The 22,461-nt window shown below is 42.1% G+C and overlaps 1 protein-coding gene across 1 annotated transcript in view; it reads left to right on the forward strand.

The window, feature by feature from the left end:
- Nucleotides 1-22,461, forward strand: part of LOC138292914 (complement C3-like) — a 2,405,892-nt gene that overhangs the window by 2,232,117 nt on the left and 151,314 nt on the right. The window contains exon 39 of the mRNA XM_069231788.1: nt 9,416-9,496. Coding sequence (XP_069087889.1) covers nt 9,416-9,496 — 81 coding nt within the window. The remainder of the gene's footprint in view (nt 1-9,415; nt 9,497-22,461) is intronic.

The raw sequence follows: 22,461 nt of genomic DNA on the forward strand, positions 1-22,461 counted from the left end.
CTGAGGGCACTCGTTTCGTAATTCGTGCCCATCCATTTCATAAAGTTCTGACTGCATGTTGGCGGCTATCACATTACTTACAGGCTGTGACAGTTCAAGCGGTCCACAATACAACACTTCCAACCAATTTCCACTAATTACTGTTAAACTCTTTCAAAACTGTCATGATTCTGGCCATCACATGTTAAATTCCAAAACAAAGCCCCCAGAAAGAGCAGAACTGAGCACAAAGAAGATTCATCCCATAGTGTTTATTCTCTAAGCAGATGCTTTTTGGTGTAAATGCCTTTTTCACTGTCGGTGATATTACAACACTTCCAACCAGTTGTCACCTATTACTGCTGAACTCTATTTTAGAACAGGTGCTTCTGTCTAGATGGCGACTATATATACATATTACACACATGTATCTAAAGTTAAGGTGACCAGAGATAGGGTTTTATGGAGTTTTTTCCCTTAATAACTTTGCACCCATGCAAGGAATGTCTGCAAAACTTTGCAGACCAACTGCCCTTGCTATGCTCTTGGAGTTATGAAAGTTTTGTGACGTTTCTTCAAGGAGGTGCAAAGAAAAAGGGGGTGTCCCAAAATAGACATACAATCCAATGCATTTTACATAGACTTTTGTATTTCAGGTAGCGCAAACAATGTCAGACTGATTATACATTATGGTGCGCAGATAAATCTTTGAGGTTCTGCAGATAAGCAGAGTACATATAATTTAGCAATATCAGTGGCCATGGTAGTGCTGCCGTAGTCCCAATGTATATAGCGATGACAAGTCATTAGCTGATAAGCTAACGACTGCATTTACAAAAGTTAAGAACAGCCAGGTCAGTAGCTATTAGGTATGGTATTAGTCCTATACTTAATACCACTTTGGTAAAGTAGTAATAGGTAGGGAAAAATATTTATAAGTTTATATACATTTTAAAGCAATACCAAGGCACCCAAAAAAAAAATTTGCAAATGCACTGTAAGACTTTGTAAATATGGTGTGGTAAATTTGGCCTTGTTGGGCCACATTAGCCTCATAAAAAATTGATGCTAATGTGGCGCAAGGAGGCGCTAGGCCCTCTTAAATCTGGGCCTAGATCTATAACAAGTGGCGTGCCAAGGGGTGTTTTCAATTTTTTACATATTTAAATATGTAGAAAAACATGTACGGAGTAGAGTGCTAACTACTAAAATGTACTGTGCTTTTTTAAAAAAAAATGCAGTTCACCGTACAGTGCTATAATGTTAACCTACAAAATCTTTTCGGCGTAATGCTGTACTACCATGTTCTCTGTATCTTTTAATAAAATATTTGGAAACTTATCTATGTTTTGATCTACTTATTACCACTTTACCAAAGTGGTAATAGTTAGGGCAGAAATACCACACCTAATGCTCACCTACATTGGAAGGCATAACACAGAACACAGGCAAAATGTACCTAAAAACAACATAGCTCCCTTTAACATTTTTAAAGCCAATGATTAGTCAATCAGCTGATGACTTGGAATCACTGCCTACTGTGGTACTACCGCTATATACCCTCACATTTCGCTAAAATAAAGCAACAGTTATCACTAAATACCTTAATGCCTTTAAATTAGTTACACTACTTACATAAACTAAAAATAAAAAATCTTCTGGGCACTATAATATGTAATCCTGCCACATTGTAACAAAATGTGACTGACAGTCTTTGAACAATTGAAAATACAGAACTGTATGTGAAATACACTTCATTTAAGCCTGTTTTGGGACCCTCCTTTCTTTGGAACCCCGTGAATAAACTACACAAATCTTTTATGCCTTTCACAATGATACGGGTAAAACAAGTCTGCTAAATTTTGCAGACAGCAAACTGGTCCAAAGTTATGAACGGATAAGAGTTTTAAAACTCCATAGGGTGATAATAGATACATGTCTATTAAGTCAAAAGTTAACCTGTTACCACTGAATAAGTGGTAGTAGTTGTTAATAACAATAAAACTTAACTCTTAACTACATGTAACACCATAAGCCAAAATAATGGAAATTTGTGATAAAGAAATACATGACTGATTTTTACCTTTGGTGAGCACAGCCATGAACCAAATCATATACCCAGTTGTGAGCCCCATGTACCCTGGTTTACTGTGAATTTAGCATGGTATACCATAGCACAATATACCAATAACTTTTATACAACTTATAAGTTTGACATTACTTACAACCAGAAAATTTACATTTACATATTGTAATATATATTTTGCAGATATAAAATTGTAATCTTTTTACACACTTTAATGGCAAGTTTCCTTTAATTTACACACTCCACTTTATGCCACTGTACTGCATACAGTTCACTTTACCAAACTCCACTCTACACTATTTAAAGTATGCTACTCCACTTTATCACACTACAGTATACGCCACAATATTGTACGCTAGTATACTGTACATTAGTCCATTCTACTCAACCAAACTCCACTGTATGCCACTCCAGTCTATACCACTATAGACTACACTCTTATACTGTTTACCACTGTATTCTATTATACTTTCGTGCATGACAGTTTCTGGACACCACCTCCACCATACTCCTCACAGCTGTATGCAATTTACTGTGTGCAACTCCAGTTTATGCTATTCCTCTATATGATATTCCACAATGCTCCACGTTATAGTACATTACTGGATCGTACAATATCCGAGTGTACGCTGTTCTGCTCCACTCCACTCCATTGTACTGAAATGCAGCATAGGCCACTGTACTCTACTAAAATTCACTGTATGCCATTACACTTTACAAGACTCCACTCCACTAAAAGAGACTTCACTGAACATTACTAGACTCTACACTTCTACAATTAACCGTATTCAATTGTACAACACTCTCCTGTATGGTACTCCGGTATATGCCACTCCAATGTACATTTGAAGATTTAACATCACTAAGCAGAATGTTATTACACTGAAGACTACTCAATTTTATGCTGCTCCACTGCATGGCACTAGACTCTATGCCACTCCAGTTTACCCCATTGCACTGTACCCTTTGCACTGTACCCACTGTGGTGTACACCATTCTGCTCTGCACCACTGCACTGTATGCCACAACAATAAACACCACTCTGCTTTACAGAATTGTAGTTTCCAACACTAAAGTGTACCACACTCAACTTTAAGTAAGCCCACTGTACATGACCAACCTGTACGTCACTCCACTGTATGGCACTCCACTGTACTCCACTCCAGTGTATGCTATTCCACTTTACCCCACCAGACTCCACTGTAAGCCACTCAACTGTATGTTATTTCAGTATATGATAGTCCAATATATGCTCCTACATTGTACAACACTGTAGTCTATAGCACTCCACTGTACACCAATACAGTGGACATGAATACATTCTACAATATTTACACAACATAACTCCACTTTACCACATTCCACTCTATGTTATCCAATTGTGTACCACTGTAGTGAATGCCACTATATTCTATACCACTCCCGTATAAGCCACTGTACTGTAACCTAATTCACTCTACTCCACAGCACTATATGCCACTCCAGTGTACACCACTGCAGTATATCTGATTGCACTTTACTCCACTCCACTATACCACAATATTGTGTACTATAGTAGACATTACAACACTATCCTCCAATATATTTTATTACACTCCACTTAATAACACTCCACTCCAAAAAAATAAACTCGACAACTATTCCAAATTTGTTACTAACATTAGAAAAACAATTGAAAATTCACAAAAAACAAAGGTTAAATATAAGTTATAGTTAGGGAATCTCTTTTTATGTTGGTTACACAAACCCCACTTAAATTACACAAACATTAGAAATCATACAGTCATATTTAAAATGTATCATTTATGCAACACTTTTAAATTAATATGTCATACTTAAAACTCACATTTAGATGTACACACCACCTTAAAATTCACATAACTTGCGTACTTCTGTGCACAGTCTTGTCCCCTCATCCGAGACACTACATTAACGATAACTCGCTGCTGCACCATGCACTAGGCTCTGACAGAGTTTATAATTTCAGATATCATAAGTGTTATTATTAGTGCAATAATTTCACATGCTCTAACTTCTATATTATGAAATGGTATAAGTATTGCATTGAGAAGGAGTGAGTTATAGTTTATGTAATATTATACTGGCGACGAATTGGTAAACCCCCAAATCAATGCCCTGCTCATGATACATAAAATATCAAATCCAACAACTTTCAGTAGCTCCTCAATCATAATCGAGTGGGCAATATATACTGTTTCACTCCAACTCCTTACAATCTCATGAGTCCTACTGTATGATATGACAGTGCTTTTGTATCTCTGGTTTCTCAGATTAATCCAGACAATTAAAAAACATTGTTAAACCTTATACATTTCCCTTATTTATAAACCTCAAGAATGCAGAGAAATAACCACCTTTCTTTCCACACACGTACATGCAGTTCTTCATTGCAATTCAACCCATTAGGTTCTTTTGTGTCAAACACCAGTATGTACCTGGATTCTGTGATCGGCAATTTTCTTGTTGCCCCCTCTCACATCCATGGCAACTCTGTCAATGTATTTCAAGTTGTCTACCTTTCCTGCATGTACTTCTCTAATATGTCGTGCTACAGGACAGGTATCAGCATTGTTCTGTACTGCCCTCAGATGTTGTAAAATCCTTTTGCGTACTTGCAGTATAGTATTTCCCATGTACATTATGGGACAGCTGCATTTCCACATGTACACCAGAAAATCACTCTTGCAATTATAATGGCCTTTACTTTGGTGTACTACTCTCCCTCTCATCTCCACCTTCTTGATGTTCTGCTCATTTCTGCACAATTTACATTTTGCACACTTTTCAAACCCATTACTTTGCTGTAACCATGAACTGCTGTTCTGTTTATGTCTCACATCACTTCTCACCAACTTTTCTCTCATAGACTTGTTTAAACAAAATGTTATTTAGGGATGCCTGCTCATGTCTTCTCCTATCACTGGATCACTTTTTAGTAGGTGCCAATGTCTTCGTAAGGCTGCCTTTACTCTCAAGTGTCCAGTATTGTAAGTTGTTATGAATCTGTGTTATGATTTATTGGTAGATCTTCTACTCTTTCCATTAACTAGAATACTCTCTCTGGTTCTCCCATCAACCTTCCTACTTGCTTCCTTCAACATTGTCTCCTTCTAACCTCTTCTACTTAATATGTGTAATATCTCCCTCTTAGCCTCTTCAAAAAGCTTCTATGCACTGCAGATCCATTTGGCTCTTAACAGCTCGTCACAGGGAATACGGTTGACAAGCGATTTCGGATGACAACTTGTGGCATGGAGAATGCCATTTCCTGCACTAGGTTTCCTGTATACTGCTGTTTCAAGTTTCTTGCTCTATATTCTGATTTTCACATCTCGGAATTCTATTTCTTCTTCACTAATATTGCTGGAGAACAGTACATTCATGTAATTCACTTTAATATTCTTTACAAATTCTTCAGCACTCTTCCTACTATCTTTCTAAATGACAAAAATATCACCTGTAAAGTACAGCCAAAGCATGATATGTGCATCCCACATATCCAAGGGAGAACTGTTGAGGACCTGCTCCTCTCACCAGCCCATATGCAGATTTGCAGAGCTGGGGGCCAAGCAGGTCCCCATCACTGTACCTCGCTGCTGCTTGTATACCTCATTGTTGAAGTAAAAACTATTGTGCTTCAGGCACCATTCCATCATATTTTTGAGCATTCTGCTTTTTTATAGTATTTTAATGGTCTTACTCTTGGGAAGTACTCTGTAGCTCTCAGTCAATCAGCATGATGGATGCTCGTATACAGTGATGTTACATCTAACGTGATGAGTAGCATACCTTCCTCTCAACTCACATTAAAAATCCTTTTAACAAAATATGTGGTAGCTTTCAAATTGGAAGGTAAATTTTGTACCAACGGTTTGAGAAAATGATAAATATATCTAGAAATATTCTCAAGCAACCTCTCCTGTCAGCTATGATAGGTCTCCTGGACCTTTTTTGGCATCTTTATGTATTTTGGGAATTAAATAAAAAACATACATATGTGTTTCACCACAGTTGCCACTAAGTTGCTGGCAAATACTTCTTGGAACAGGTGCCTCTGTTGTGTAAGAGGGCATACTTATTGAATTTAAAAGCAAATGTCACAAGGACCAGAGCACTCAGTGGGTTTAAAATAGGCAATTTATTTTAGATTAACAGGCGCGTTTTGACAAGAGTGCCTTTTCATTGCCAGTTACACAAATTATATCTATTAACAAATCTTTAAGTAAGACTTGAAACCCTCTGATTGGATGATGAATCCTGGAAAAAGAGGACTGTGTAAGTTGTTTACATACTATGATGCCACCATCATAGTATGTGATTTTTACATATTAGTTGAGCCCAGTTTTTGTGCTAGTGGGTTCTATGTGCCTCAAGTAGATGTTTCTCCCCGCAATTGGTTCACGTCCCACAATACACCATTCAATTTGTTCAAAACCTGGCCGTGTGATTTCCAGTCCTCCCACTATTACTCCAGGTAAGTGTTATTGCTCACAATAATGAACAAATTTGTCCCTCGTTCAGCCGTATTATCACATACCCGCAAACACTGGTCTGGTGACCAGAGCTCATCGATTTAGTAATGTCCGACTTTCGGCAGGTATGATACAACTGTGGCCGTTCTGGCAGTCCTGTAAAACATGTTTCACCACAATTGCCAATAAACGTCTGCCAAACTCTTCTTGGAATGGGTGTCTCTGTCATGTAAGTGGCCATATGTATTGAATTTCAAAGCAAATGTCACAAGGACTGGAGCACTCAGCTGGAATAAAATAGACAATTTTTTGTAGACCAACAGACCTGTTTCAGCAAAAGTGTCTTTTCCAATGCTGGTTACACAAACCATATCCATTAACAAATCTTTAAGTAAGACTTGAGACCCTATGATTGGATGATGGATCCTGGAAAACAAAAGAGGACTGTGTAAGTTGTTAACTCTCCATGCCACCATCATAGTATATGTATTTCACACATTAGTTGATCCCAATTTTTGTACTAGTGGGTTCTATTTGCCTTAAGTAGCTGTTTCTCTCCGCAATGGGTACACGTCCCACAATATACCATTCACTTTGTTCAAATCCTGGCAATGTGACTTCCAGTTCTCCCACTATTACTCCAGGGAAGTGATATTGCTCACTGTGATGAACAATTTTGTCCCTCGTTCAGCCACATTATCACATACCTGCATATTTGCGTGCAGGGAAACAGATGAAATCTCTGCTTTCTAAAAGCAGGATCTATTTGACAGCTCTTGCTTGCAGAAAGTGGACTTATGTTTGATTTTGCTTGGTGGGAACCAGCTCTGGGGAGTTGCAGTCCCCAGGGCCATGTATGGCTCCATGAGGGGGGGGCTGTGCGGCCCTCCTCCAATGTTGTATTTGCCCTAGGGAGGTGGTGGTCCACGGGGCTGTGGGGGGGTTGGGTCGCAAGGCCCCGCATACAATTTAATCATTGCGCCAGGGAGGAGTCAGTCCCGGGCTGCCGGGGGGACATGCAGTCCCTCACATACAATTAAGTCTTTGCCCCAGGAAGGTGGCAGTCCCCAGGGCTTTGGGGGGCAACATGGCACCCTGCGTACAATTCAACCTTTGCCCGGGTTGGTGGCGGTCCCTGGGGCTCCAGGGGTGCTGCACGCCCCCTGCATTTTTATGTCTGATCAACCTGGGGAGGTGGAGGTCCCCGGATCTAATACAAGCCCATAGGAGGTTGGCCCTGGAACACTTTTGGTGGAAATAATTTGTGAAGATTCGTCAAACAGCGACAAAGATATAGGCAAGTCAAAAAACACTTTTTATATGGAAAGATGGTCCTAACTTTAGCTACCTACTGGCGACCGACAGTAGGTTTTATATATATACATACACATATATCTATACCAGAAGGCTGAAGGCCATGCGCGATTGTGGTTCGATTAACTTATATTAATGAAAATTACATAAAAAAATCCAAAGGTTATAGGGACGATCTAGTTAAGAAACAGGAATAAAAAAAAACTTAGAAATTCACTTAAAAAAGCAAATGTTACAGGGACATTATAGTTAGATTCTAAATTTACTTGCACAAAACTAGAGAAATTCAGCAGTTAGAGTAATTTCAAGTAACTATAATTTGCGCTCTAAGGTAACCATAACTCGCGCCCTCCCCATGCACTGCTAATTACCCCACAAATTAAAGCACTCATGACGTCTTTGATAAATCATTGACAAAGTCACTGTAACATCTGCAGTAAAATTATTGATTAGATAACTGTGCATGGTTGAGGTGTGAGTTATAGTTACCTTAGGGCGCAAGATATAGTTGAAATAACTCTAATTATAGCTGCTGAATTTCTTTGGTTTTGTGCGAGTAAATTCAGAACCCAACTATAATGTCCCTGTAAACTTTTTTAAGTGAATATATATATATATATATATATATATATATATATATATATATATATATATATATATATATATATATATATATATATATATATATATAGGCACGCACACATTACCTTACCATGCATGGTGAAGGCATGCGTGGTAAAGGGACAGAAAGATACCTGTTACCTGTGTGGTAAAGGCATGCATCTTAAAGGTGGTCTTGTGAAGGCATTCATTAGTAAATGCAGCATTATAAATGCTATTTAGCCATTAAAGTTGTACGTGGCAGTCAAAATTTACTCACCTTTGTTGTGCACAATGCTTTGGACCTAAATATCCAACTAATGCAGTCTACCAAGCAGATAATAGGAAAATAGGAGAGAAAACATTTTTTTCTGTGAAAATGCTTACCTTGCCTGCCATTTTATATGATTAGTACATGTCACCATTGGCACCAGTGTTCAGGCTATGTGTGACTACACTTAAATGTATTACAATGGTGGCATTTGTTGAGGCTTATTTAAAAACATATTAAAGGTTGGAGTTACCTTAAGGACACATATTCAAGAGAAGCATACCACTTTAAATGTTCACATTTCACAGGATTATTGGTGACTGATTGTTGAGACTGTTGCATGATCAGGTAGCATTGGCCAGCCTGTATTGCAGGCTAAGCTCAAAGAGGAAACCTCTACTTCCTTTGTCCATAACTGCTCACCTATTAAACATCGTATAGAGGACCTCAAACTATGGGCTACAAAAAGGACTGGCAAACATGAAGGTACATAATGCAGATGTATGCGCAGAGGAGAGAGCTAATTCCTTCAATTTGTGACCTGTGTTTTCTAGACATTAGCTTCCTATACTTCAGATGCTGGATTAGTGGTTTTGTGATTGATATGGAGGCACGTACTGTGGTGTGCTGGGTAGCCAAACATTTCACCAATGCTCTGTTCTTCTATTTCAGCCTACAGAGTGGAAGTGACTAAAACCAACGCTAGTGTTTATGACAGGCATTATATGAAAATTGTGGACGTCATCAAATTCGGTGAGTATGTCTCCTCCAAGTAACAACAGGAAAATGGTTGATAACGAGAAGGTTAAAAAATAAGTTTTGTCACCCTGCTATAACAGATGCACAATGAAGGAGGAGGTTTACCATCTTTCAATATGCCACTACCAAGGAGTTTGCAGATAGTAATAAAAACCCTACCATGTCATTTTGCAAAATATCAGAATAGGGATTTGTTGTTGAAAAACTACTGTCCCAATTGAAGGCCCAATATATGGTGAAATCTTCCCTAGGTCCTCACATCATGGCAACAACTCCTAGGCTCATACAATGGAACCTCTTGCCTTTTGCTAATGCAGACACCAAGTCCTCATTTAGGGTATGTCAGGAGCCACTTCAAGCTCTTGTTTCCCCATCTCATTCTGAGTGGAGGAACCACCAGGTTTCTGATGATGGAGACCTAACTCAGATATCTTGACCCCCGCGACCCACTGGCCAGACAGAGACTGGAACACAGTGGTGAATGTCTCACCCTCTAGAGGATGGGAATTATGCCAGGTATTTGTCCTGCCTGTGACTGAAATGCAAAGATCGCTGGTCACAGGGAAAAAAAGATAGAAAAATGACCTGATGGATATGGAAAAAATATCCTGCTATTCAGGGACATTTGAATTTTGTTCTACAGAGAGAAACCCACATTATGTTTTTTATTTCTGCAGAACAGAAAATTATAATGGGGTTACAACAACATGATGGCCTTCCAAAAGTTCAGTTCTGCCAAAAGTGCATCCATTGTGCTAGTGAACAGACTTTCAGCAAATGATCCCGCCAGGCAACCAATAGGTCTTTAAATACAGAGGGTGATTTTGTACCAGGAAAATGGAGAGGAGACACACTTAGCCATTCCAGAATCTTAAGAGGCTAAAGCCTCTGAGACTTTGACATAATGGGCATCAGTTGAACAACTGTTGATTCAGGGGGTAGATGTTATTTTGATGGATTTCCTTTATGCTGATAGGTCATTTTGAAGTATGTCCTAGTAGCAGACTGGATTCAGAACTTTGTTGGCAGCAAAGGAACCACCAGTGTTGGTGATATCAGTTTCTTTTTCCCATGAACACTGGATCCCAGAATTGATGCTGGTCAGATTTTCATCTAGCTTTCATTTTTTTAGACAGAAATTCATGTGTTAAGGCCCAAATCCTTTGATTTTTTTCTCCTTTTTCTGAATGCAGTAAAACAATTTCAGGTGGATACTAATAGCCATAGATTCCTCAATTTTAGAATGTCCCCAAAGCACCAGATATATTCAGAGAGTTTCTTGGCAGTGCTCATCTGTGCCGGTAGGTGGTATTGTGTGGCTTCGAGATGACTCTGTACCTCCCCAGTAATGACAGAGCAGAGGCGCATATCAGTGCCACCCCTGTGCGCAGATATCAGTTCCTTTCTTTTTGCGCCATCCAATGCAGGTCTGAAACAGGGTCATAGGCAGTATGTTCCCTCCAAAGATGACAGGCTTTAGGCGGTGATGTCTCTGCCATATGCATATGTCAGTCACAGTCCTCAGTGAGGTGTGTCTTTGGTGCTAGAATCCATTCACAACAAAGTTATGTGACCAATGCAGCATAATGCACCTGAAGTCAATCCGAGACCAGGAAGAAAAGCTGTACCTTAACAAGCATAAGAAGAGGTCACAAACAACACACACATCCCAGTTGTGGCCCTTGTAAAAGGTGTTCCCACAACCACTCTACTTCTTGCTCAAAATCTTCAGGTAAGTCAAAGTTTAAATGCAAGCACAAGAAAATGATGTGAAACTCAACCCCATCAATCTACTCTGTTTCTAAAGAGATAGCATGAGGGTTGCAAAATCTAAGCTGTATGCCTTCGAGTTCATTGGTAACAGAAACTACAGCTCATCTAGTACTGATGAGTACCCTAGGATGTTGTCAATTCTGCACGGATTAAGCCTTTCAATGAGGCTATACTACAAATCTTTAGTGTTTTTCCAGGCTCCATCTGACATGACCTTGCGGTCACATGGAGCCACAGGGACCTCCATTCAGGTCACCACTGGCTGGACCTCCTACAAAGCTGTCTACCCCCTGATACCCACTATCAGGTGTGTACCCATGCTGGTACAGGTTTCAGCACCCGCCCAATGGTCCATACTGGTTTCCACTGCAGTGATACGGTTGTGAGCTCCACTGGCACTGACTCTGATCCTATACCTGAAAAGGGAGCACCCCTGGACACTGATGATGATGGGGAGAGAGGGATTACTAGCTTACCCCTTGTCAAACTGATAATGCCTTATACCTGAACTTATACAATGCTAGTGGAATTGACACTGCCTCTTAAACAGAGCTGGACTGGCAGCGTAAGCCATCAGTGGAAGAATGTACCTACTTTTCGGTGGTGGTCTGGAGAGCAGCTGAGGTACTAGAACTGCAGTTGCCCTCCATTGTGGCTCATAAGACAAATCTTGTAGTGGAGGTTCTTCACCTAGGCCAGCAACATCCGAGCCTTTGCTTCCATTCATTGATGCCCTCTTAGACACCTAGATGGCTATATGGTTGAGATCAAGTCCATGTTTTCCTATTACTTGTCAAGAAGGCAGGAAAGGCCTGCGCCTGGTGATCCATATTTCCTCAACAAGCCCCAAATCTCGGAAAGCCTCATCATTCAACTTTTGACCACTAAAGGTTAGTCTAACTAATTTATAACCAATCCCCCAGATAGAAAACCCATGTGGATTGATGCTTTTGGTAAAGTGTTGCTTTGTTCTGGTAGCTTGGCATTGCAGCCTATAAATACAGTGTGCCAGTTAGCCTGCCACACACATGCTTTTTTGGAGCATGGCCAGTGAGATCTTTCTGGCAGTCTCAGAAGAGCCTGGGGCCACATTTTGTCAGCTATCGGCATACAGGAGCACTGCTGAGAATTTCTTGGTGCCAGTCTCTCATCTGGGGATATTCTAAAGGTTAAGAATATGCAGTTTTATATCACATTTATCATTATGTGGTGTCTTGCAGTTATTACTCAGGCTCTTGTCATCTGTGTTACATTATGCATTTGGGAAAGAGAGCTGACACTTTTTAATGCCTAGCTTAAACATTTGGCTGCCCCACTGACAAATATATGCCAAAGTGGTTACACTATTGAAAGAGTTTCTTTAAACTGTTTTGTTCCCCCAATCGGGTATAAACCACTGCTGGTGCTGGGAGTTGAGAAAAGGAATTTGCCGGTGCCTCTTTCGTTCTGGGAACCTTCAATCTTCCACATTAGGTGGCCTGGTGCTCACTTCTGAGACACCTTCTTAATATGCATGGACATCACTCATAAGCAATGGACTTGAGTGGGATTTACTAACCATTCCCAAGAGCATAAAAGGATCAAGCTAGTGGGAGGGGCAAAAGGAGGGCCTAGATACAGCTATTACTACTCTATGTTCACCCCTAGCCATACTCATCAGCTCAGTCCACTACATCTTTAAGGAGAGACAGTCTGCAACTACCCCATCATACTCTGCCAGTGACAGGTCTGTTCTTTTTTCTGTCTCCTGGTGAAGGATTCTCAAGCACTAAGCTCAGCTATATCTATTTCAGCTTGGAAATATTTCAGAAAACCTTATGTATATTTTGGCCTTTAGTGTGTTTTGTCAAAGGTTCCTGCCAAGAAATGTTTTTATTTTTCATAAAATGTCATTGATTTTTGTCAAATGCCTATCCTTTGGCAGAAAACAAGCTCATTTTGATATTTGTGGCCAATGCATCTACGCAGCTAACTTCAGGATCTTCACCCAAAAGGTTGCCAGTACTGCCAAAGTGTCAAGGAGGATCCTTAACAACAAGCAATAAATACGGCTCCGTAGCCAGAAGGATCAATGCAGGAGAAGGGAGCCTGGTTCAGGGAGAGCTGAAGTGCATGGAGAAGAAAGTGCTTCTTCCATTTGCTGTCTCCAAAGGCTGTCATAGAGAAGGAGTTCTACGAAGAGTGACCCCCCCCCCCCAGAAGACTCTCCTTGTCTCTTTAGTTACTCTTCAGCCTCACCATAGGTGTCTTGAGGAATGTCTGCTTTACTGGCTCCTTCTCAGCCTATTCCACAACCACCCCCTGGAGCTCTTATTGGACATAGTAGGAGTCCTCTCAGAGGATCGAGGTCTCCTACCAGAGGAAGGCTTTCACATTTGTGCCCCTCCAGACATTCCAATACCTACGAGTCTTGTTTGGTCAGGGTGGTTTCTTATTCCTCCATCAGAGGCTCACCAGCTCTTCTAATTTCCTAGTTTCATGAGTGAATGACATCTCAAACTTCAATGAGATGTTGGTATGAAGAGCAGCAAAACTGTATATTCCAATGCCTGCACCACCGTCATTGATATTGGTTATATTTGAGGCTCTACCCCACCATTCTGCATCTAGACCTCTTCTTCCCATGGCACCTTGACTCTTTGGGTCGGCGATGCAATTGTTTCTGATTCCTGCCATAGTTAAATCAGCTCATGCTCTGGATTTGAAGAAATAAAAGCCTCCAGATCAGGTCCCTCTCTTTTTTCAGAGCAGACCCACAACCAGACTTAGCAATTGTGTCAGCAGCCATGAAATACCACAGTTCAGCACCATCATCTACTGTTCCTCTTCGCAAGAATAGCAAGTTCCTGGACTCAGCTGAAATGTTTGTGGGTACTGCAATGAAAACCGCAAGCACTACTGCCTTGCTAGACAAGTATGAGAGGTCCTTTTGGGACTCTCTCTAGCACTTTTCAGAAATCTTGCAAAAGGGGATGGATAAGATTTTGAAGCCAAGACTGGTGGCTCAGTGAAACAATGCAGCCACTGCTGGGATCTGTGTTTGACCTGATCATCATAGGGTGAAGGTTTGAAAAATAGCAGTTACACTCAGCTTTTCATCATACAGCTGATGACAAAATAAGCACTTCATTTGGGTGAAAATAAACACCTGTAATTTCTGCATCTGTAAGTACTTCATGGTGAATACACATGTAATGTATCAAGACTTTTTAATGACTTGAATGCAGAATTGTTATAACAGAGGGACAAAACATATAGCAAAATCAATCGCTTGCAAAGTAGAGGGCTATTATTTTCTGTTTTGTAGGTTATCTCTGTCTCGTCAACAAACCAGACCCCAGACACCCCTATCACTCACACTTCATAAATGATCTTTACCACCCCCCCCCCCCAGTTCGGTAGGTAGAAGGCCCTTAGTGAGTTGTGTCCTGCCTCAGCGCCTGCATGTATGGAATCACTGTGGCAGGGTAGCAGATGTTGTCATTTAAGATATCTAGGGCATGTCAAAAGGAGGGCGATATTTGAAGCCCACTTCTCCTGGTATATATCAATAGCAGCAACTCCTCTGCTGAGACAGAGGAGAGTTGCCCACTGCTCCCGAGCAGTGCAAAAAAGGAAAAATAAAATGATAATACAATGTTATTATCATTTTATTTTTCAGTGTGGAGCCATGTTAGGGCAGGGCTGGGCTGTGTCACAGGGAGGAGGGGTATGTGCACCATAAATGTGCATGACAGTTTGGCTGGCTCTGTTGGGGTGGCCAAATAGACATGCTCACTTAGCATTTCTCCAACCAGCTGTATTGCATAGGCGGGTAGAGAACATGCACAGGCTCCCACTCCCTGTCTGAGTGCCCACCCAGTCTGCTCAGACCAATCACAACGCTGCTGTCATGCTGGTGACCACCGTGTCGGCATTGGCTTAGGGGAGTCGGGGAGCTTGTGTGCTGCCAGGAGTCAGGAAGAGGACGGAGGAGAGATGGAACCTGTACAGAGGAGAGACGGAACCTGATGGAACATGTAAGTGTTCTTTATTTTTTATTCCCCCCCCGCTGCTCCCATTCTGTAGCAGCCACCACTGTATATCCACTTTTTTCTGTTCTAAAGAATCTATCTTTTTCATCCCTAATAGCTGCAAAATTCTATTTAGCCATGTGGTCTTTGTTGGGACCCTGTCAGTGCCCCACTGGAAAATATTGCCTGTTATACTGCCCCCAGTGTTAAAGCAATTTGTCAGTCCTTCAGGGATTTGAATGGGTATGGTAATGGCAGTGCCATAGCAGGCGGAGTAGCAATTTGGTTGTGCCACACCATCGCCATCACTGTTCCTTGTGGCCTGGGCCCCATTTATGAACTTGGGCGGGGATCAAGTACCAATATGTCATTATCTTGGTAGCTGTTTATATGCTAGATGTAGTGTGTGCTGTGGGGCATGCATGGTAGTAAATATCTTCCCATTATCTATGCGAGATGGATCACTCTAGTTTTGCATCCTATCATTTCTTTTCTGCATTCTTCTCCTGTTGGGGAGGCTTTGTGAAGAGAGTATATAGTTCAGTCATTATGCACTTGTCGCCATCTTTGAGGAAGATCTATTACTCAAAGGAAGTGAGCCCCATTTGAGCATGTGGTCCGATGGAGTGGTCGGTAACCCTTTGCTGGATAGCATATGCACTCAAATTCTGGGAGGCCATAGCCAGTATTCAGGCTATCCAATGGGATTATCCCATCCACGTCAGACAGAAGTCAAATTCTTTTACAGCCTAACTTCTGCCAATGGAGAAAACTATTTGGCAGGATGTATGGGGTAACGTCTGTTTTATTGAAAATGGGTATCATCAGGGATCGGTGAGACGTCACCCTGATGTAATCCACTCTGTCCCAAACTCCCAGTGTGGCCCAAGTGATAAAGGAGGATTAAAAACCCCAAGCCTTGTGTTTTGGAGGGAGTCATGGGACCTTCAAGATATGCCTCTCTGCTATTACTTGGTCCATAAAGCTCCAGTGATTCTCAGTTTCTGTGCAGCATCATTTCACCTCATAGCACAGTTGTACAACCTGATAGTATTGAAAGAGATTAGGCACACCCAGTCTCCCTTCAGCAACAGGTCTATAGAGAACTTTATGATGGATCCCTGGTCTCTTCCCACCCCATTCGAAGCAATTAACTTCTGTTTGTAATATTAGGTGGAGGAATGAGTGGTAGAGCTTAGAAAAGGAATAATGTCCTAGGAAAGATGGGCATTTCTATATCTGCAATACAACCCCGCCACGAGAGCAGATACTGGTGCCACAGAAACAAATCAGACTGCACATGTCGGAAAAGAAGACAATAAATGATGGTCACTGTTTCTATGGCCATTGCGGCAATCTGCACAAATTGTAGAAAGCAGATTTGGCAGCCTAGGAAATGTTATACATGGAGTCTTGCTGGGCATGGGGGGCCAAGGGGACGGTGAGTTTAAGACCTTGTGATTTTTGTAGGTTAGCTCTAAGCCCAAAATGGTCCCAAAGCACTGAAGGTCATCTAGCAAGGCACGTAGGGAAACAAGAGGATCGCTAAGTGCCACAATCACAACATCAGGATAGAGGGTAATGGTGTGGGTGTCCCCCCTAAATATATCCCTGTGTAGAGTGGGTCGTCCTGTACATGCTGGGTCATGTACTCCATATAGAGCTAACGGTAGGAGTGACAGCAAACACTCCTGCCATGCCCCTCTTTGTTTTGGAAAGGAGCCAGAGGTGACCCCTTTCATCCAGACCACTACTCCAGAAGAATTGTAACCACATATTACCCAGTGGCAGAACTTATCTCCAAAGACTGGGGCCAGATTTATGAAAAGTGGTGCTGCACATAGGGCAGCGCCACTTTTCTTGCACCCCCTTAGCGCTGCCCTAACGCGACCATGTGTGCACCATATTTAAAATACGGCACACCATGGCGGTAGTCAGGGGGACTAGCGTCATAATTTGTTACGCTAGTTCAGCGCTTTGCAGGACTAACATCAAATATTTTGACGCTAATCCTGCAAAGCACCCAGAGGCCCATTATACACAATGAGAGCCTCTTTATAAAAAATGCAGATACAAATAAAGCAAAGGAATATCTAAGATTCCTTAGTGCCATTTTTAAGGCCTCCCTAGCGCTAGTATGCCCCCCTTGCATACATTATGCCTGGCAACAAGGGGTTACAAAGTAGCGCAATGCAAGCATTGCACCACTTTGTATATATTGCATGGTGTTTTTGCCCTTCCAATGCCACATTAGGGTAAAAAAAATATGCTAATGTGGCATTAAAATGCCGCTAGGCCACTATAAATTTGGACATGAGTATTTTAGGGTGGAAATCAGGTAGAGCCAGTGAACCCCATCGAACACTTTTTCAGCGTCAATAGCAAACAACATTGCCTCCCGCTGAGATCTTTGCACTTTGTTTATGATATGCAGTATCCTTTTAGTGTTGTCTCTGCAGTGTCTGTAGGCAATAAACCCTGCCTTGTCTGGGTCTATCAATGAAGGCATAAAAGGGTTCAATCTGATAGCAGATTATTAGTGAAGAGCTTTGCATATGTGCTGAATGAGATTGGTCTATATGAACTGCATAGTGAAAGACCTTTCCATGCTTGGGGATTACCATTATGGACGCTTCTAGCATAGAGTGTGTAGAGTCCCTTTGTCCATAAAGGAGTTAAAAAGTGTACTAAGGATTGGCACTAGGGACAGACAGAATGTTATATAGTACAAAGGGAGAAAAACATTCGGGCCAGGGGACTTAAAAGGTTTCAGTGGCATTGTGGCTGTGATGATCTCATTGATTCTAATACGTTTCTAAAGGCACTGCAGTGGAGTAAGCCTAGTCACTTTGACATCTCGCAAATATACATCAATATTATTATCATGAATATCTTGGGATGAGTAGGGAGTTTGGTCAAAATCTCTGAAGATCACAGCTATGTGCTCACCTTTGGGGACCTTCACCCATCTGCCTTTAGAATAGTGTGTATTTTGTCATTAAGAGAGTAGCTTGCGCACTAGTACCTTACAGCATTTTTCCCCCACATATACAATGTGTGTTGTAGATGTAGTAACTAATATTCCACCCTATCTGTGTCCTATTGCTTGAGTTGAGTTTGCGCAGCATCCTGTTTATGCCAGACCCTAGTTGCCCCTGTAGCTTCTCACTTTTCTTTAATTGAAGTTGGTTTTCAGTGGCTAATACAGCTACCAGCTCTCTATTGATCACTGTCTTCAATGTTTTCCATAACATGTCTAGTGGGAAGTCTCCAGTGTCATTATCCTCCATGAAATCAACATCCCCAGCCCTTTGGAGTAAAGTCTCTTTAACCCCTTCGCTGCCAGGCCTTTTCCCCCTCCTGTGCCAGGCCTTTTTTTGCCTATTTGGAATAGTTCTCGCTTAGGCCCTCATAACTTTTTGTCCACATAAGCTACCCACGCCAAATTTGCGTCCTTTTTTTCCAACATCCTAGGGATTCTACAGGTACCCAGACTTTGTGGGTTCCCTGAAGGAGGCCAAGAAATTAGCCAAAATACAGTGAAAATTTCGTTTTTTTCAAAAAAATTGGAAAAGGGGCTGCAGAAGAAGGCTTGTGGTTTTTTCACTGAAAATGGCATCAACAAAAGGGTTTGCGGTGCTACAATCACCAGCTTCCCAGCTTTCAGGAACAGGCAGACTTGAATCAGAAAACCCAATTTTTCAACACAATTTTGGCATTTTACTGGGACATACCCCATTTTTATGATTTTTTGTGCTTTCAGCCTCCTTCCAGCCAGTGACAGAAATGGTCGTCAGAAACCTAAACATTTCTGAAAAGTAGACAAAATTGCTAGACTCTTCTGGTTGCGGGGATATATAGGGCTTGTAGGTTCATCAAGAACCCTAGGTACCCAGAGCCAATAAATGAGCTGCACCTTGCAGTGGGTTCTATACCGGGTATACAGCAATTCATTTGCTGAAATATAAAGAGTGAAAAATAGCTATCAAGAAAACCTTTGTATTTCCAAAATGGGCACAAGATAAGGTGTTGAGGAGCAAGGGTTATTTGCACATCTCTGAATTCCGGGGTGCCCATACTAGCATGTGAATTACAGGGCATTTCTCAAATAGAGGTCTTTTTTACACACTCTCTTATATTTGGAAGGACAAAATGTAGAGAAAGACAAGGGGCAATAACACTTGTTTTGATATTCTATGTTCCCCCAAGTCTCCCGATAAAAATGATACCTCACTTGTTTGGGGAGGCCTAGTGCCCGTGACCGGAAATGCCCCAAAACACAACTTGGATACATCCCATTTTTGGGCAGAAAACAGGTGTTTTTTGCAAAGTGCCTACCTGTAGATTTTGGCCTCTAGCTCAGCCGGCACCTAGAGAAACCTACCAAACCTGTGCATTTCTTAAAACTAGAGACCTAGGGGAATGAAAGATGGGGTGACTTGTGGGGCTCTGACCAGGTTCTGTTGCCCAGAATCCTTTGCAAACCTCAAAATTTGGCTAAAAAAATACATTTTCCTCAAATTTCGGTGACAGAAAGTTCTGGAATCTGAGAGGAGCCACAAATTTCCTTCCACCCAGCGTTCCCCCAAGTCTCCCGATAAAAATGATACCTAACTTGTGTGGGTAGGCCTAGCACCCGTGACAGGAAATGCCCCAAAACACAACGTGGACACATCCCATTTTTTCACAGAAAACAGAGGTGTTTTTTGCAGAGTGCCTACCTGTAGATTTTGGCCTCTAGCTCAGCAGGCACCTAGGGAAACCTACCAAACCTGTGCATTTTTGAAAACTAGAGACCTAGGGGAGTGAAAGATGGGGTGACTTGTGGGGCTCTGACCAGGTTCTGTTACCCAGAATCCTTTGCAAACCTCACAATTTGGCTAAAAAAACACATTTCCACACATTTCGGTGACAGAAAGTTCTGGAATCTGAGAGGAGCCACAAATTTCCTTCCACCCAGCGTTCCCCCAAGTCTCCCGATAAAAATTATACCTCACTTGTGTGGGTAGGACTAGCGCCTGCGACAGGAAATGCCCCAAAACACAACGTGGACACATCACATTTTTTGACAGAAAACAGAGGTGTTTTTTGCAAAGTGCCTACGTGTAGATTTTTGCCTCTAGCTCATCCGGCACTTAGGGAAACCTACCAAACCTGTGCATTTTTTAAAACTAGAGACCGAGGGGAATCCAAGATGGGGTGACTTGTGGGGCTCTGACCAGGTTCTGTTACCCAGAGTCCTTTGCAAACCTAAAAATGTGGCTAAAAAAACACGTTTTCCTCACATTTCGGTGACAGAAAGTTATGGAATCTGAGAGGAGCCACAAATTCCTTCCACCCAGCGTTCCCCCAAGTCTCCCGATAAAAATGATACCTCACTTGTGTGGGTAGGCCTAGCACCCGTGACAGGAAATGCCCCAAAACACAACGTGGACACATCACATTTTTTGACAGAAAACAGAGGTGTTTTTTGCAAAGTGCCTTCCTGTAGATTTTGGCCTCTAGCTCAGCCAGCACCTAGGGAAACCTATGAAACCTATGCATTTTTTAAAACTAGAGACCTAGGGGAATCCAAGATGGGGTGACTTGTGGGGCTCTGACCATGTTCTGTTACCCAGAATCCTTTGCAAACCTCACAATTTGGCTAAAAAAACACATTTTCCTCACATTTCGGTGACAGAAAGTTCTGGAATCTGAAAGGAGACACAAATTTCCTTCCTCCCAGCGTTCCCCCAAGTCTCCCGATAAAAATGGTACCTCACTTGTGTGGGTAGGCCTAGCGCCCACGAAAGGAAATGGCTCAAAATACAACGTGGACACATTTGCAGGGGGGGGGGTGCCTGCATTTTTGGTCCTGGGCTCAGCAGCCTTCTAGGGAAACCTACCAAACCCAGACACTTCTGAAAACGAGACACCCGAGGGAGTCTAGTGAGGTGTGACTTGTGTGGATCCCCCGATGTTTTCCTACCCAGAATCCTCCGCAAACCTCAAATTTAGGTAAAAAATCAAAATGTTCCCACATTTCTGTGTGGGATCACCGCACTGGGACACATTTCATACCACCCAATGTTCCCCTCAGTTTCCCGGTAAAAATGATACCTCATTTGTGTAGGTGGGCCAAGTGCTTGTGAAAGGGAAGAACCAAAAACATGTTGATATTGAGGGGGAACAAAGGGGTTCCAAAAGGGCAGTTTGCAAAAAAACATTTTTAGGCTGACAAGTGCAGCAGAATTTTTATCGGTATAGATGAGACAATGCTGGGTGGTAGGAATTTTGTGGATTTCTGCAGATTCCGGAAGGTTCCATCACAAAAACTTGGGAAAAATGTGTGATTTCCAGCAAAGTTGGAGGTTTGCGGGGGATTGTGGGTACAAAAATGGTGCGGGTGCATGTGAAACACACCAGTCATGAATTACCCAGATGTTTAGTTTTCAGATGTGTCTAGGTCTTGTGGATTTTTCTACACGGCAGCGTCCCAAAGTCCATAAAATGCAGCCCTCACCATTCCAAGTGGGTCGATTTTGAGAGTAAGTTCTCATGGCCCAATTGTAAAACTAAAACCCAAAATAATCAAATGCCTTCTTGCTTGCTGTGGGATAAGATGTTTTAGAGTGCGGGGGAGAGGTGGGGGCGTAACCAGGCCCATTCTGGTTGGTAGCCACCACCCCAATATTTTTTGTTTTCTTAAAGTTCCCTGGCATCTAGTAGACTTTCTGCCCCCCGGGGTGTGGATCAGGGGTAATTGCCCCATCTGCCCACTAGTGGGCAGAACAACTTTGGCCCCATTTATTTGGGGTGGGGGTATGGCCATACCCCCACCCTCTTATTTTTGGAAAGAAAACTTCCATGGCCTCTGGTGGGCTTTCTGCCCCCCCTTGGGGCAGATGGGCCTTCCAAAAATAGGCCCATCTGCCCCCAATGGGGGGCAGATATGGCCAACAGTAATGTGCTCCCATGGGCAGCGACCCTTACTCAAAGGGCTGCCTCCCTAAAGAAAACACACGCATACACACACACCAATCCCTGGTGCCTAGTTGTTTCTGCCCCCTTGGGGGCAGATTGACCCAAAATCGGCCAATCTGCCCCCAGAGGGGGGCAGAAATTGTCTAAATACAATTTGCCCCCCAGGGGAGCGACCCTTGCCTAATGGGTCGCTCCCCATCTGTAAAAAAA

This window comes from Pleurodeles waltl, chromosome 4_2 (genome assembly GCF_031143425.1).
Source record: "Pleurodeles waltl isolate 20211129_DDA chromosome 4_2, aPleWal1.hap1.20221129, whole genome shotgun sequence".
Lineage (NCBI taxonomy): Eukaryota > Metazoa > Chordata > Amphibia > Caudata > Salamandridae > Pleurodeles > Pleurodeles waltl.